Below are 15268 nucleotides of genomic sequence, written 5' to 3'. Positions count from 1 at the left end.
GGGGCTGCACAACTCCCAACCTTCCCTGGCCATTGCTGCTGGGCCTCTGGCATGGGCTGTACAGGGGAAGCCCATCGGCCAAGAAGCGTGTTGTTTATTAAGTGTTGTTAGTGATTTGTAGGCTACGAATAGAACTAGCTTCTTGTTTAAAGCATTCCTAGTGCCACCGGCTGACCCGACATATAGGAGTAATATTCACCACCATAATCTGATGTTACGTTTCGAGAAAGTGCAGCTGTATTATATTGTAAATTGACTTTGTCATAATTTTATGGAGATTATTTTTGTAAAGTTGTTTTGTAAATAAAGATGCTTTACCACCTTCTGTGGTTTCCACCGACCGTATCTCTAAATAAATAGAAAACTGGACTTTTTCCATGTTTTTAAGTGCTCCATATTAACTGCTAATAGAGAAGAAACAAATATCAGGTCTGATGGAGACGGAGAGCCCCTCAGAGGGCTGTAAGCCAACACCAGCCAGCAGCAGCTCCTAACACTGCGCTCCGAGAAGCTTCTTGACATTTGTTGCCCCACTCATTGCTGAATACAACACTGCTAGCAAACCCTTCCTTCCACAGTACAGAAGCAGTAAGAAATAGAAGTGATGACGATGCCATTTCCACTTCACTGTGCCATTTGGGGGGTTGTGCTTTGTGGCTAAAGCTACGTGTTCTGCTTCAGCATTCCAGCCAGGCTGTACATTTAAGGCAAAACTAAACGCTCGGAGAGCTGCAATTTCCACCGCAATAGAAGCGTGTCTGAACACTCAGCAGCGAGCACAACAGAAAGTCCTTGCAAAGTAAGGTCTGCAAATAACCTAAATTATGGGTAGTGAGAGGTTACCTCTGTTCATCTGCTGACTTCAGAGGGACACTCAAGTTCCCAACATTGTGCAAGCGCAGAAACGCTCTCAAACCCTCCTTCCGTACGCTGCCCTCCCTTAAGTGAAAACAAACGTCCCTGAGATGTAGCAGAACCAGCAAAATCCTTACAGATTACCAGCAGTGGTTCCTGGCTGCTTTTCCTGCCATTCCTCATACCTGGGATGCTTTGGTTTTTGGGAAGCCTTTTGCTACCTCCGCACTGCTTTGGCCCATTACCAAACACAACCCAGTCATTCCCACTGACTCAGCTGGAATGCTTTCCAGCCGCTATTGCTTTGCAGCCACTGTGGACCAACACAGCAGTTTTCCCATCAGCCAGCAGCCCCTCACCCCATGGCAGCAGCCACCTCCACCAGCACCTATCCCCTCCTCCCCCAGCTGAGCTGTATCTGTAACAGTCCCTTTGCCTGCTTGGAGAACACAAAATCAAAGTATCTGGGAGAGCATTTTGCCAGCATTACCAATGCAGAGTGCCCTCCTGCAACCTGCAGCTCCCCTCTCTGATGTCCACAGCAACATCTGCTGGTGGAATATCATACATACAAGAAGACCAGCAGTCAGCTGTGGGTGTTTGCCACCCTTCTCCTACAGTTATGACTATATCATTAAACTCATCACACTCCGTGTTTCTATTCATCCCCAGTGGTGATACACGACATAAGCATCTAAATACCCATGCCACAAGTCCTAAAAGAATGATCACTGCCAACCCACAGAGCCACAGGGATATCCTGCTCTTGGACCAGGCAGTTTGTTCCGTCCCACAGCTCATACTTACTGGTCACATTTGTCCTTAAACCAATTAGACTAATTTGTAGCACCATAAACACCAAATTACTTTCTGGCTCAGGGTATCCAAATAATAATAATAATAATAATAATAATAATAATAATAATAAAAAAACAAAAAAAACAACTATGCCTTTTTTAATATAATAATATACAAAATTAATTTTGCATAACATTACACAAGGATATCTGTGTAATAATTAGGCAGCTGTTGGCACTTCTTGCTATTACTTGTGCTTGGAAAAACAGACCGATTTTGCTACTGCAGCAGCACTTCATTGCAACTGTTGATGACATTAATGATGACATTAACCAAACTGGAATTCTCTTCTTAGAGCTCTGAATATTTCTGCCTCCTTTTTAAACCACAGAAGTAAAATGTGAAGAGTTTAGCAGCAGAACCCTCTGAAGCTACTGATGTAGGCGAGACTGCAGCATCACCACAAGGCTCTTCTATCTGACATCTGACACAGGGTGGGATCCATTTCATCCTCATTTCTATTTTGGAGTATTGCCAATGACACTAATAGAAAGGATAAGAGCCCAATAACTGCAGCCTCCTATCGCAGCTCGTTACTTGCACTCCATTAGCACAGTGCACTAACAGCTACAGATAGACTTCCTGCCCTGGGGATCACCCAATCTACAACGAATCTTCCATAGTCCAAAGGGTTCATTAAGTTCACATATTCTCAAGAGGTGTTCCTTGGTGTATCCTGTTAATTTAGATTGTGCTCGATATACTTAATCGCACGTTTATGAATGGTTGTATGTTCCATACACACACATCTCAGTGATCTAGTATTAAATGTGGAGGTTGGTGGCCCTGCCTGTGGCAGGGGGGTTGGAGCTTCATGATCCTTGAGGTCCCTTCCAACCCTATGGGTTGGACCTATGCTCATACCTTGAAGGACACTTTTGACGATGGCATCTGTGTGATCAGCCAGCAGCTCTGCTTCAGCAATGGCAGCCAGGGAGAGGTAACTCGACATGTTTCTGCACAGCTCCTTATTGCCCCTCTGAAGGAACTTCACTGCCACTGGGACAGCCAAGGCCATCACCGAAGGGCGGCTGTAATTCTGCAAAAACATGAAGAAGCTCTGAAAAATAAGGGGTTGAAGTGAAATAAGACATCTCCTGCTGATAGGAACTGAAAAATAAAGATCAGAACAACGAGGGGGGAAGGAAAAGCAAAACAAGGGGTCAAGAAAGCTTATGTTTTGGTGACAGCACTGACAGCAGGCTTCAAAGAAACAGCAAGGAAGGAAACCTAAAACCCATGCAGCAGGAGATGATCGTACACACATTGCTGTTCTTTGCAAGAGGAGAAAACAAGACATTTAGTACATCGCTTACACATCTACTGCTGCAGCATTTTGACCAACGCACTTTGTGCTATCAGAAGCCATACCCACCATTCAAACAGAAGAGGCTGCTTTCACCCCAACGCACAGCAAACCCCTTGGAGCAGTTCCGCCTGCTGGGACCCCCCTCATGCTGCTCACTGTGCCAGCAGAGCCCAGCCCAGCAGCCAGCCCTGCAGAGTGCAGGCAGTGTGCCTGCTGCTGAGAGCTCGGCTTCCTCCCCTCTGCCCTTCGTCCTCCCCCACCCTGCCCCCTTGCCCAGCTCTCCAACCCCAACTGGGGAAAACACCATGTCCAAGATGCATTCACTGCAAAACGGGACATCAGTATCCTGGATAATCACACAGAAGCACAGGTGTTCCTTGCATTTGGCCCAGCAGTAATGTTTCTTTCCGAGCTTCTCGTCCGTTGTTGTGTTTTTAGGAACTTACAGCATGGCATGAATATGGCAGCCACGTGTGGTGACAGCCCACGGCCCTGCAGCATCAGCCACCACACTCTGCTCAATCTGCAGTCCTGTGTTGTGCTTGTGAAGTGAGTGAAAACAGAAAAGCCCTTTTTTGAAGGCCAGAAGAGAGGTGAAAAATAACTGGTGGACTCTGAAATCCAGAGCATACCTGTCTAATGAGGAAGAGCACACACGAGTAGGTGTGCTGGTAGGCTTGCTCAGCCGATTTTCCTCTGTTAATTAAGACTTCCTTTCTTAAACTCCAGCCAGTTTCTCTGAGCACCAGGGTCAATGACAATCGCTCTTACGTGTGGCAATGAAGAAAGCTACCTTCTGGCCTCACAGTGGTGAGGTGGAGGTCGGCCTCTTCTCCCATGTAATTAGTGATAGGACAGAAGGGAATGGCGTCAAGCTGTGCCAGGGGAGGGTCAGGCTGGATACTGGGAAACATTCCTTCTCCCAAAGGTTGGTCAGGGAGCAGTGGGGTCACCGCCCCTGGAGGTGTTTAGAAGTTGTACTGAGGGATATGGTTTGGTGGGGAAACATTGGTGGCAGGTGGACGGTTAGACTGGATGATCTTGGAGGCCTTTTCCAACCTTAATGGTTTTATGAGAATGGCACCAAGCTTCAGCAGTCCCAGGGCTACCTGCACATGCACCCATATGTGAAATTGTAGGCACGGACTGCACACGCCTATTGCCCATTAAGCTCCTGTACATAACCACCCTTGAAGCAAGCAGGACATATTTGTTATGTGCAGTTGAGGACCTGCATCCTTTCTGAAACCTCCTTAATCAGTGCTTTTCTCTCATCTTCCCTCACTTTTGAACATCTCTTTGAAACCAGAATACAGTGATTTTGAAAAGAATCCTGCAATATGATTATACTTAATTAGCATCTGAAATCACAGGCAACCACTGGGCCCCAGATGTTCCAGAAAGCAACAAAATAGTGAACAACAGGGGTAGTCCAGACTGAAAGCATGCTCATTCTGCAGCAGCACTGAAAAAAAATACATCTAAACCCAAGAATAAAGCAACTCTGTTGTACATATAGCCAACTCTACTTCTGTGAGCAGCACCTGCCCTGGCCATCAGTCTCAGCAGAGCAGGACTGACCCTAATTAAGGCTACATCTTGCTGCTCAACAAGAACAGAAAAGCCAGTTTAAGTGGCTACGAGGACTACGGGGACTGCTACAGCCCCTTTCCACCAGCACCTGTGTAAGGATGGGCTGCAGCAACTCCTGGCGTTGAGGCAGCTTCTTGTGGCAAATGCTGTATGACCAAAGCTGTGTTTCGACAAGAAAAGACCTCAAAACGAATAGATCTGTAGGCAGCAGCATGTTTAAATCAACATAATGCCTTGTTGCATTTTGGATGAGAGATAGCAAGTAGGAGCCAAATGCTGCCTCCAAGTTACACGTTAGGACTGCGTGCAGAAAGAATGAGGAGATAAGGCCTGGCCCTCTGATGAGTGTTTTAACAGGTCTAAAAATTCTGAAGAATGGGATATTTTTTTCCTATAATAAAGATAAAATACTTAGATAAGATACGGCTTTAATTCCGACAGAAGAAAGGTTTCATTTGTTCCATTGTAAATACCAGGGCACAACAGCACACTTAGGAAATTGTGAGGGCGACAATGAAAAACAGATTTTAATCATATGATATAGTGCTGTTTGCAAACCTAGGGGACCTCCCTGCTGCTAATACCAACAGAAACACGCTGCGAGATTCAACCCAGCTGTCAGATATTCATTACAACTGCAACTAACCCTCACGTACCGCATTAAAAACTCAGTTCATGCCTGCCTTTGTGTTTTCTTTTATGCAAAGGAACTTGCTGATAGCAGCTCTGTTTCAGAGAGCAGTAAATGCTTTTATGGCTTTCTCATCTCTTTTGAGTGAACTCCTTTCTCAAAGCAATCTGTAACAGAGCAATCCTTAAACATTTGGATAAGGGCACGCAGCTGCCGACAGCGCAGACTGAAAGTGAGGACAAGCCATCGCATGCTTCAGTGTGGTTTTTAAGGTACTTTGAAGACAAGATATGCCTCCAGTCTGGAAAGTTTAAGCTGTGCTGTAGCTGGTGTCCAAACCCAGTTACCTGATGCCGTTTTCTTCCTAAAACCCACAGCAGTGCACTCCAAAGCAATTGTTTCTCCAAATGATGGTCCTGTGGCTCCCCCTGTAACTCTTACGTGTAATGCAAATAGCAAGAATTAATGGAGCATTAAGATAGCGAGATCTGGCACTAGGTAGGTGCAACATTTCTAAAGATAAGGAAGCTGCAACAGTTTTGATTCATTGCAATGGACATCACATGATAATATACATTAGCACATGGGGTCGAATTCTTGGTTTTAAAGACATGCAGCCACTCTCACACCATCAGATAACACAAAGTGCTGCTACTTTTTAGGAGATAAAGCTGAATAGCTGAGGAATGCATAACACCCCCTGGCTTTCAGCTCCCTCTCACCTGCAAGATGCAGCTCATGATATCAGATGCAATTTTCGCATGCGGCGTGTCCTCGTCTTTGCCAGAAGGCTTCAGATTGTGCTCCAGACACGACTCCCAGAGAGCCACCAGGGCCTTCCCATGCTTCTCTATGGACTCTGTCTCCCTGATGGCGGTGGTGATGCGGGTGATGCAGATTTCCACAACGGCCTGGTCATTGTCATTGGTTTGGTAGTCCTGGTTGAAATGAAGAGACATGTGCCAAGCACATCTGGGAGCAGAAACCACAGCACTAACCAGAAGGCATAAAGGTTTTGGGGCTGCTCATTGTTTGCTCACTTCCACCTTTACGACGGATGCTTATCTTGACTGAACACAGATAAGCCGCATCATAGATGACATGCTGTTCCAAGTGCTAATGTTCATTACTGCTGACTATTATGCTATCACATGATTTTTAATAGGCTGGCCTTCTTGATGGCCTCAAGTTGTGCCAGGGGAGGTTTAGGCTGGATATCAGGAAAACTTCTTTACAGAAAGGGTTGTTCAGCACTGGGATGGGCTGCCCAGGGGGTGGCTGAGTCACCATCCCTGGATGTGTTTGGATGTGGTGCTCAGGGACGTGATTTAACAGAGGGTTGTTACAGTTAGGGTAGGATGGTTGGGTTGTGGTTGGACTCAGTGATCTTTAAGGTCTTTTCCAACCTGATCTATTTTATGATTTCATTATTCTATGTGTTACTGAGCTACATGCCTTATGACCTGCATGCATGGGACTTTCTTCCCATAAACATCCTAAAATTTCAAACCAAAACAGTTATATCCAGATAGTAACATAAATGCTGGGTCCAAATACTTCCCATCATGTCGAGTGCCTCGCGTAAACACAGTCAGTTTCTATTAGTGTTAACATAACAGGAATAAGAAACAAATAAATAAACTTCATCACAAAACTCTGTGATCCCCCATAATTAATGGCATGCATCCCACATGTCTATGGAATGGCAGCACTTGGCAACTTGAAAGGCTGCTGGGAAGAGTGATACCCAGACACAACATCACCAACCCTCAGTCTGATCCATGCTGTTCCATGCTGAAAACTAATAAACATGAAAGGTGGACCAACGTCATGCCAGAAAATTGCAGTTGTTGGAACACGATTGTGTTGCTTGCTGAATATCTGAGCACTCAGATACTTTTCCTCCCTCCCACAGGCTGGCACATACCCCAGCCAGAAGTGCATCTGTGGGGTTTGAGGCTCTGTCCCAAGTCTCCCATAAAATATAACCAAGGAACGGATGGGCTGATCTTTAAACTGGATGCAACTTGCTCTTTAACCAGACACGAGTTAAAGGTAAAACACGAGGAAGAGGAGGTGGCACAAGGACAAGATACAAGGGGTTGGGCTTTGGCAATGGCAGTATCCTGCAGTCCTTCAGGAGCTCACCAACCACTGTGTAACCATATGCTTCTCCACAATGGAGCCAGTGGAGCATTGGTGTAAGCACTGTAATGGGCTCCCCAGGGAGGTGTTTGAGTCACCGTCCCTGGATGTGTTTAAAAACCATTTGGATGTGGCGCTCAGGGACGTGATTTAGCAGAGGGTTGTTAGAGTTAGGGTAGGACGGTTGGGTTGTGGTTGGACTTGATGACCTTTAAGGTCTTTTTCAACCTGAGTTATTCTATTCTATTCTACTCTATTCTATTCTAACCAATGCCCTGACAGCAGCCTCCAAGCCTGGAGCCAGCCCCAGACAAAGGAAAGGAAGCAGGACGTTTATCTTGTATTTTGCTTGGCATTCTTGAGTTCCAAACATTAACATGTGCACGTCCCCATCTTTAACACTTTGTTTTTACAATACATTTAATCTCACAAATTACAGGACAGCATTTCACTTACAGCAGATGAACTAATTATCCTTATTTGTTCAAGAGCTTCGGAGAGGCTTCCTTCGATTTCAGCATCATCCAAGGAGAAAAGATCCCCTGCACGTGAAAGGTCCCTTTGTGCCAAAACCAGCCCAAAGAGATGGTGCATGGCGGCACCTGCAGCCACTCAGCCAGGCCTCTGCACGCACCATGTGCTCTAAGGAGTTAGATGAGGGCAGAATGGAAACAGTCCTGTCCATCAGCCATCCGTTCAACACGAAGAATAAATCCGTGGCATATTTCAAGACTTACTTCCTCAGCCACAATCTAAAAGGGGGAGAAAAACAAGAAAGGAGTAGCAAACGCACTCACTACCATCCAGATTAGCAAACATTTTTCAGTGGTACGTCTAATCAGCATGCAGAACCCCCTGAGCTAGAGACGTCCTTAAGCACCTACCATGAACTGCATGCTGAAGGACTTTTGCACTCAAACACTAACTAGCTAAACACAACTTGTATTAAACAAAGAAAAGTTTGTCCTTTCAGTGCGTATCACCAGGAAAAAAAAAGGTGACTGGACTAACTGAAAAGGAATGCCAGCCTCCTTTCTGTGGTCAGCAGTAGAGTGGAGCTGGAGCAGGTGTGTTGGGCTGCTTGGTTTTCTGGCTTTGTGTCCCCTGACTCAAGAAATATGCTATTTGTAAGATCAAGATAATGACTTTTGTTTAGAAAAAACAGTCACTTTTGATGTCGAAATGATCCCTGCAGCATTTCCAGCTCATGTAAAACAAACACTTGGCTGAGCTGAAGCTACGGACATCTCCTTGGCTGGGGAATGCAACAGAAGCCAAGCCAAGCAGGGCCAGGCTCAGCAGGCACTCACGAAAGACAACAGTCCTGCACTCATGTCCCAGAACTGTGGTGATTAAAGCTTCCACAGAGGGGATGTTTGACTTAATTACAGGAGAGGTTTGTTGATTTTCCTGCCATTTCAGAAGTGTTATTTGCTGTTTGAGGGCTGCCAGGTCTTGCCTCATGTGGACAGGACCCTCTGCTCATCCATCTTCAAAGCAAGAGTCTTCATGGCCAACCTCAGCCTCCTGTCCCAAGGAAGGGACAGAATCCCTTGGGCCCAGAACACCTTGTTTGGACATTGCAAAGGCAGGCGCAAATGTCTGCATGCAGAGAATATCTGTCCTTGAGCCTTCCAAGAGACTGCATGACAGCCCTACTTGGTGGGAGCTGGACAAGGCTTGTCCCTCAGCTCCAGTCTGCAGTGCATTTCTCCTATCCTTTCCCACCAACACCATGCAATTTTTGAGTAAGTAAAACAACCTTTTCCCACCAAATTCCTGAACTTTCACTGCAGACAAAAGCAACAACACACTTCCCCAGCACAACAAGCAGTCTGTGTTTAAGCTTTAGAGAAGGCCCCATCCGTATGACCTCCTTTTCCACTCAGATCTGCATTATATCAACCTGTTAGAGGTGTCTAGAACCATCAGGCAGCTCTGGACACACACATTCATCAGCTGGGCACTGCCAAACTTGAGAGCATGCACTAGAACACAAACATTATGCCAAAAGGGCAACAATTCCACTCTCTTCACTTATGCACAAAGAATATTTCCTGATTCTGAGGATAGCGAGAGATCCTCCAAGCATGCTTCCAGACTGGGAGTTTGGGCCCATCGTACTCATACTCAGCAGTTCTCAGCTTTAAGAACAGAACATTGAAAAGCTACAGATTATTTTTTTTTTAATTATTATTATTACTTTTTTTTACCTGCTCACAACTCCACAACGGCATCCTCAGTGATATCTGCGGGTGCAATGTTGCATTCTTTGAAACAAAGCCTATTTGCTTTGCTCTCCTGTGAGATATCCAAGGGCACGGGTGGCAAGCAGGGAATCCGGTGGCGGGCAGTGAACCCGAAGCTGTTAATTGCAGTGCCAGGAGTAAAGCATCTCAGGAATGCAGACTAAAGCAGCCTAAAAGTTAAAGTAGCGGCCCCGTCAGGTGACTACAGGCACCATAACGCAGAGAGGCCTTATCTTTGAATGAAACTCTCTGTTTCTGGGACAAAATACAAAGCCTATTCCATTCGAGTGCAGTTGTTTTTAATAGAGAAAACAGAACTCTCTGTGTTAGTGGAAAGCTATCCTTGCCTGGGAAGAAGGTAAAAAAGCCCTCGGTAAGCTCACACTGTTTGTTCACTTGTTCTTTGCCTTTGCTGTAGAGGAGATTGTCTTTCCAAAGGAAAAATGCTGTCATTCTGTAACGCTTCTCATGAATATAAAAGAGGGTCTGAAGTTTACTTTGGCTTCTCACGCCACGTTCAGAAGTAGCACAACAAATTCTGCTCACAGAATTACTAAACCTCAGGAATGGAGACCCACTGAATCTTCTCTTTGAGCTGCAGCACCGAAACACGGCCGCCTCTCTTTGCCCTTCTGCAGATGCTACCTTACCCTGCTGCTGTTATATACACACACAACGCATCTCTTAAAGCATTGTGCTGTTCTGCTTGGGTTCTAAGAAAGGGACCGGTTGGATAATTAAACTCAGAGCATGGTTTGTGAGGTGCCTCATCAGCTTGACTTCCCATCACCTATCAGCACCTTCTTGTTCAGACAGAACAGACATCTCTGCCTGTCAGGGCAGCATCTGGGATGGACACCATGCACTCCATCAAGAGGAAACGGGTCGAAGGTGCTGCCGAAGTTCCCGACTCCCACACAGATCCCCATCAGCTCAGGTTAGCAGCAGGGATCTGCCCCTTCATGTGGTCAGAACATGGGAACAAAGAGGTGACTTTGGCTCTCTTTGCAACCTTCAGGTCATCATTATGCAAAAAGTGAGACCCGGCTCGTAACACAGAGCATTGCCACTGGTTCAGGGTGCACTCCCACATCAGAAGCAAAGCCTTGAGGGAGATTTTTCTGCACCTAGATTCCCTTTCCATGACAAACTGGGAGTTCCCAGGGACCTTGAAGCTGCTCCCCACCAAGGTGAGCCTGGTAACTTGCTGGAGGCACAGGATTCTTACCAAAGCTCCTTATCAGAAGCAATCAGAACAAAAGCTAGCCTGACAGGTTCAGGGCTCGAAGCAATTGAATTGGTCTGTTTGCAAAATAATTCACCCAGTAATAGAAGATTAACAATAAAAATTCCACATGAAAGGGCAGTTGGACCTAAGGGCATCCGAGAGCCAATTGAACTCTAAGCTAAAAGCTGAGCCTTGAGATCTGTCACAAACTTGGGTTCTGCAGAAAGACATTAGAAGGACAAAATGCAATAAAATGGTGCCATCCCACTCAAAATAAAAGGGCAAGATTTGTGCTGTGATATTCTTGATTCACTAAGCAACATACACATGAGAGGAAGGTGCTCTCGGGATTCTCCCTGAAGGAAGGGACATCTATCACAGGGCTGGGAGGCCAGCAGCCTTGCTGGTCCATAGCAATCCCAGGCACATCACAACCCAATGCTTCAACTATTCTATCCATTAAAAATAAATAAATACATGAGTAGAATTGATGTCCTTACCTCACAGACGTGCTGCCATGCTCTACACACTGGATGGTACAAAGTGCTTGGGATGCCTTGGATGGGAGATGCAAAAGCAAACCGGTATCAGTAACTCAGTGCCCTTTCAGCACAGACAATAACCCATGCTCTGCATGACACCACCAGGAGTAAGACTGTACTTCTCACAGGGTTTAGTATTTAGAACATGGCCTTATTTAAAACAATAAATTAGAAGCAAAACCCAAACTCCACACAAATGGCACCGCAGCTCTACTGAGCTCTGCGGGAGTTTGTGATGTTATTCACACACACGGATGGAACAAAGAGAGGTTTCCATTTCCACTCTCTCTGGGGATGGGGACAAATGATTGCAACAAGTGCATATTTCATTTTAATTCACTTCTCTGTGAGCAGGAGGAGGGTTGCAATCACTGTCAAAGCAGACTTCCATTCTGTGTGTGCGACAGCATTCCCTTCTCTTCACATTCTTCTGCCCACCTCACTTCTAATGCTACAGAACAGATTTTTCCTGCATGTCTCAGTTACAGAACCTCTATTTCCAGGACTGATGGACATCTCCTTCTCCACATGCATCTGTGCAGGGAAAAATAAAAGAAGGCCTGGATACATTTCCTGCTCATTTTTGGCCTGAAACCTTCCCAAGAATATTCATGTACACGATTTAGGGACAGAATACTGCAAGATATTTTGGACAACTCTCCCCTGTGCGCTACACCAATAATGGGGTCAATTTCTGTGCTGGAAATGCACTGAACTTCCTAAAACAGAGCACTCCTCCTAAACTTTAGATAAGGTCCTCACATTTTTCAGTGAAGGAGAAGGATTAAAGATGGTTTTGAAGGCATCATTTTCACACAGGGTGAACAGAGCACTGCAGTTCCCATGGGGTTGGCCGCATACATTTAAACTCTTCCCACAAGCCCACCACTGTTTGCTGGAAGCCCCCCTGCTTTTTGCTGCCACGACGGGTTTCCACACTTCATGTCACCTGGAAATCCCGTGGAGGCTGAGCTGCACCAGATGACGAAGCAAGGAATCACAAAGTCTACTAATTACGCTATGCTTAATTGCTTTTTCCTGCCTTGCTGCAGGCTGGGGAGCTGCGGGTCACCCCAGACATGCAGCTTTAATGCAAAAGGAAGCAACTGTAAGACAAGGGGAGGCAGCGTGCTTTGAGATGCATCTCTCCTAACAGAGCGGCTGTTGGGCAGCAGCCCATCCTCGTGATGAAGTTCAGCACTCCTAGGCATGAAAAAATTCTCTCCTGTGATAAACAGACCGAACAGGGAGGATTTATTTATCCATCAGGTGCTGCTTTCAGCAAGCCAGACCTCACGGATCTTGGATGCAACTTTGGCTGCAAAACCCATGCAGAACAAAACTGATGCAGACTGGAAAGAACGCACCTATAAGCTCATTAACTCATACTTGTGCAAACACCCTGTAAGGTACCTACAGGCTCATTAGCTAACAAACACTTGTGCAAACACTTGCTAACTTGAGAAAAACACCTGCACTTCTTTTAACACATTTACTTGATAACTTATGCACCGTGGAGACAGTTTTCTTCAATTCTCACTATGTACATATACATACATACATATACATTTATATATAAACAAAAACAAAGGTTTATATTTGACCACTGCTTCAGAACACACTAATGCTGTAAGTAGCACTCCATAAAGCTCAGTTTTTTTTGAAGTCAGTAAGGCAAACTAAGAATTTCATCCCTAAGGAGCTTCATTAGAAAATTAAGCTAAAATAAATAATATTGCTAATATCTGAATGGCTTCATGTAACAAATACTAATGCACACATTGCTATGGCAGTGCTGCCAGAAGGTCACATTTCCAAGCGTTTCTCAATAAGATTTTAGATGCGTGATAAATGTCCGGTGCTGTAGCAAGGAAAAGGACTTGTTATGAAGTTGTACACAATATATCTAAACATGCATTTCTGTCTGAAGAGCACGAGAGAGCAAGCAGGACGGAGCACCTGGGGGAGGCAGCAGCTCAGGGCTCTCCGAATTCCCTTCTGGAAGTGAAAGCAGGAGCAGGGCAAGGAAGGGATTCACAATCCCTGTCCCTTAAGCTCTCCTGCAATGGCAGTCACTGAACAACCACCACCTGCCCTGAAGTTCCTCCCAGGTACAGGGCAATCCACTCTGATTTCTCTTCACTGCATGTATTAACATGGCCAGCACCTTTCCCCATCTGCATTCCCAAAGCTCCCTGGTGTGAGGCTTCCACAGAGGCAGAATGCCTTCTGAGAATGAGAAGGAAAGCGAAACACATTCACAGCCCAAAATGAACCAGGATCACTGTAGGACTAACACACGTACCATGGCGCACCCCCATACGCAGGCACTGCTTCTTCCTCTCCCTAGAAAACTCTAAGCTCATTCACAACACGTTTTGCACAGACATCACTGCAATACAGTTATGCACACGATAACCACAGCTCTGCATTCACAGAAATCTCAGTAACAGTCACACCATTAAACACCACATTCCATAAACTCTCAGACATCTCTTCCATTATTTAATATTTGGATGTGCCGCTCAACTTCTTTCCACGCAGCAATTTATTCATTATTGAAAACGTTTCATGAATGCATATTTAAGTTAGTTATTCATACCTCTCAGAAGAGAAACCTCGGAAAAACATTAATAATTGAAGGCAAATTGTTGGTCTTTAGAGAAATTCTGATAAAATCCATTAGGGCTGTCAGTTCCCCTTCCATCCCCCGGTCTCTGGTATGTGAGGCTGTTGGCGCGGGCGCAGCCTTGTCAAACCAACCGTACAGTCTATTCAGTTACCCTGGAGTTGTCATGTGGAATCAAGCAAACAAATATCTTCTCTCCGTTTCCCCCAACTCCAGAAACTCAAAAACAGATCAGAACGAATTCTTCACAAAGCTTAACTGGGGCAGCAGCTTGAGCGAAAATGCTCGGAGCTTTGATATGGAATTTGAATTAGTTAAAAGGATTTATCAACAGCCAGCGGTTACATTCAGTTAATTAATAACCTGCTTAAGAGCAACGAGGAAATTGCAGAAGTTAATGTTATGGGGCCTCTTGTCAGGAGCCAGTGGGAAGGTTGGCCTTGTTTGGTGTCTTTGGAAGGACACCAGCCAAAGAAAACTCAGGAACAAGCAGGGCATCTGGTACGAAATGCATCCCTTCAGGTGGCATTGGAATGGGCTCCCCAGGGAGGTGGTGGAGACACCGACCCTGCAGGTGTTCAAGGAACGTTGGGGCGTTGTGTTGAGGAACGTGGCTTAGTCAGCACTGTTGGTGATGGGTGGATGGTTGGACTGGGCGGTCCTGTGGGTCTTTTCCAACCTTGGTGATTCTGTGATTCTGTGATTGGGTGCATCACACCGACCCCCAGCACTTCAGACAAAGCCACCCCTGTGAAAGCAGTGCCCGGGCACCTCTACAGCTTGCCAGCTGCACTGGAGGAATCACATTTAAATCGCCCCAGCAGCATTTTGTGTGCAAGCAAACGTGCTTTCCTTCCATGTTAAGCATATCTGTGTACTCCTCCCCTTAACCTTCCCTTGATATATTAATTTCAGATTTGTAACACACCAGCGGTAACTAAAGCCTACCCTACACCCAGGGCAGAACCAACACGGGCCATGCCCTGCCCTGGCAGAACACAGGAGCAAACCCACAGTGCTGGGCTGTCCCAGCACTGACATTTCTCTACTAATGGCCAAAGCAATAAGAAATGAGCCAACTCGGAGCAGCAAAGGGTAAGGTAAGGTAAGGTAAGGGTAAGCCAGCTACTGGAAGAGACGAGACTGCCTGCCCAAACAGAATGAGGAGGCACTCCTGTACCATTCTTCTTAGGGCTTTTGTCCCTTCACAGCACAGTGAGAATTTAGAA

The 15268-nt window shown here is 45.8% G+C and overlaps 1 protein-coding gene across 22 annotated transcripts in view; it reads right to left on the bottom strand.

The window, feature by feature from the left end:
- VEPH1 (ventricular zone expressed PH domain containing 1) overlaps window positions 1-14339 on the bottom strand; it is a 54694-nt gene extending 40355 nt beyond the window's left edge. For 15 of the 22 annotated variants that reach the window (XR_005862292.2, XM_004943550.4, XM_040705933.2 and 12 more), the window contains exons 1-4: window positions 14013-14339; window positions 7848-8143; window positions 5969-6184; window positions 2578-2752 (exon numbers count right to left, since the gene is read on the bottom strand). Coding sequence is in view for 21 of the 22 variants with exons in the window: in XM_004943550.4 (XP_004943607.2) it covers window positions 2578-2752; window positions 5969-6184; window positions 7848-7985 (529 nt within the window). In the remaining variant the exon portion in view is untranslated. Of the gene's footprint in view, window positions 1-2577; window positions 2753-5968; window positions 6185-7847; window positions 8144-9604; window positions 9811-11368; window positions 11425-14012 lie in introns of those variants that run through there. The other 7 variants (XM_015291790.3, XM_003641782.6, XM_040705936.2 and 4 more) reach the window with 4 other exon arrangements.
- Between the last annotated feature and the right edge of the window lie 929 nt (window positions 14340-15268).

The sequence above is a fragment of the Gallus gallus genome, chromosome 9 (genome assembly GCF_016699485.2).
Source record: "Gallus gallus isolate bGalGal1 chromosome 9, bGalGal1.mat.broiler.GRCg7b, whole genome shotgun sequence".
Taxonomy (NCBI): domain Eukaryota; kingdom Metazoa; phylum Chordata; class Aves; order Galliformes; family Phasianidae; genus Gallus; species Gallus gallus.
Note: the sequence above shows the minus strand (reverse complement) of the source record. Positions and strands in the feature narration are given on the sequence as shown.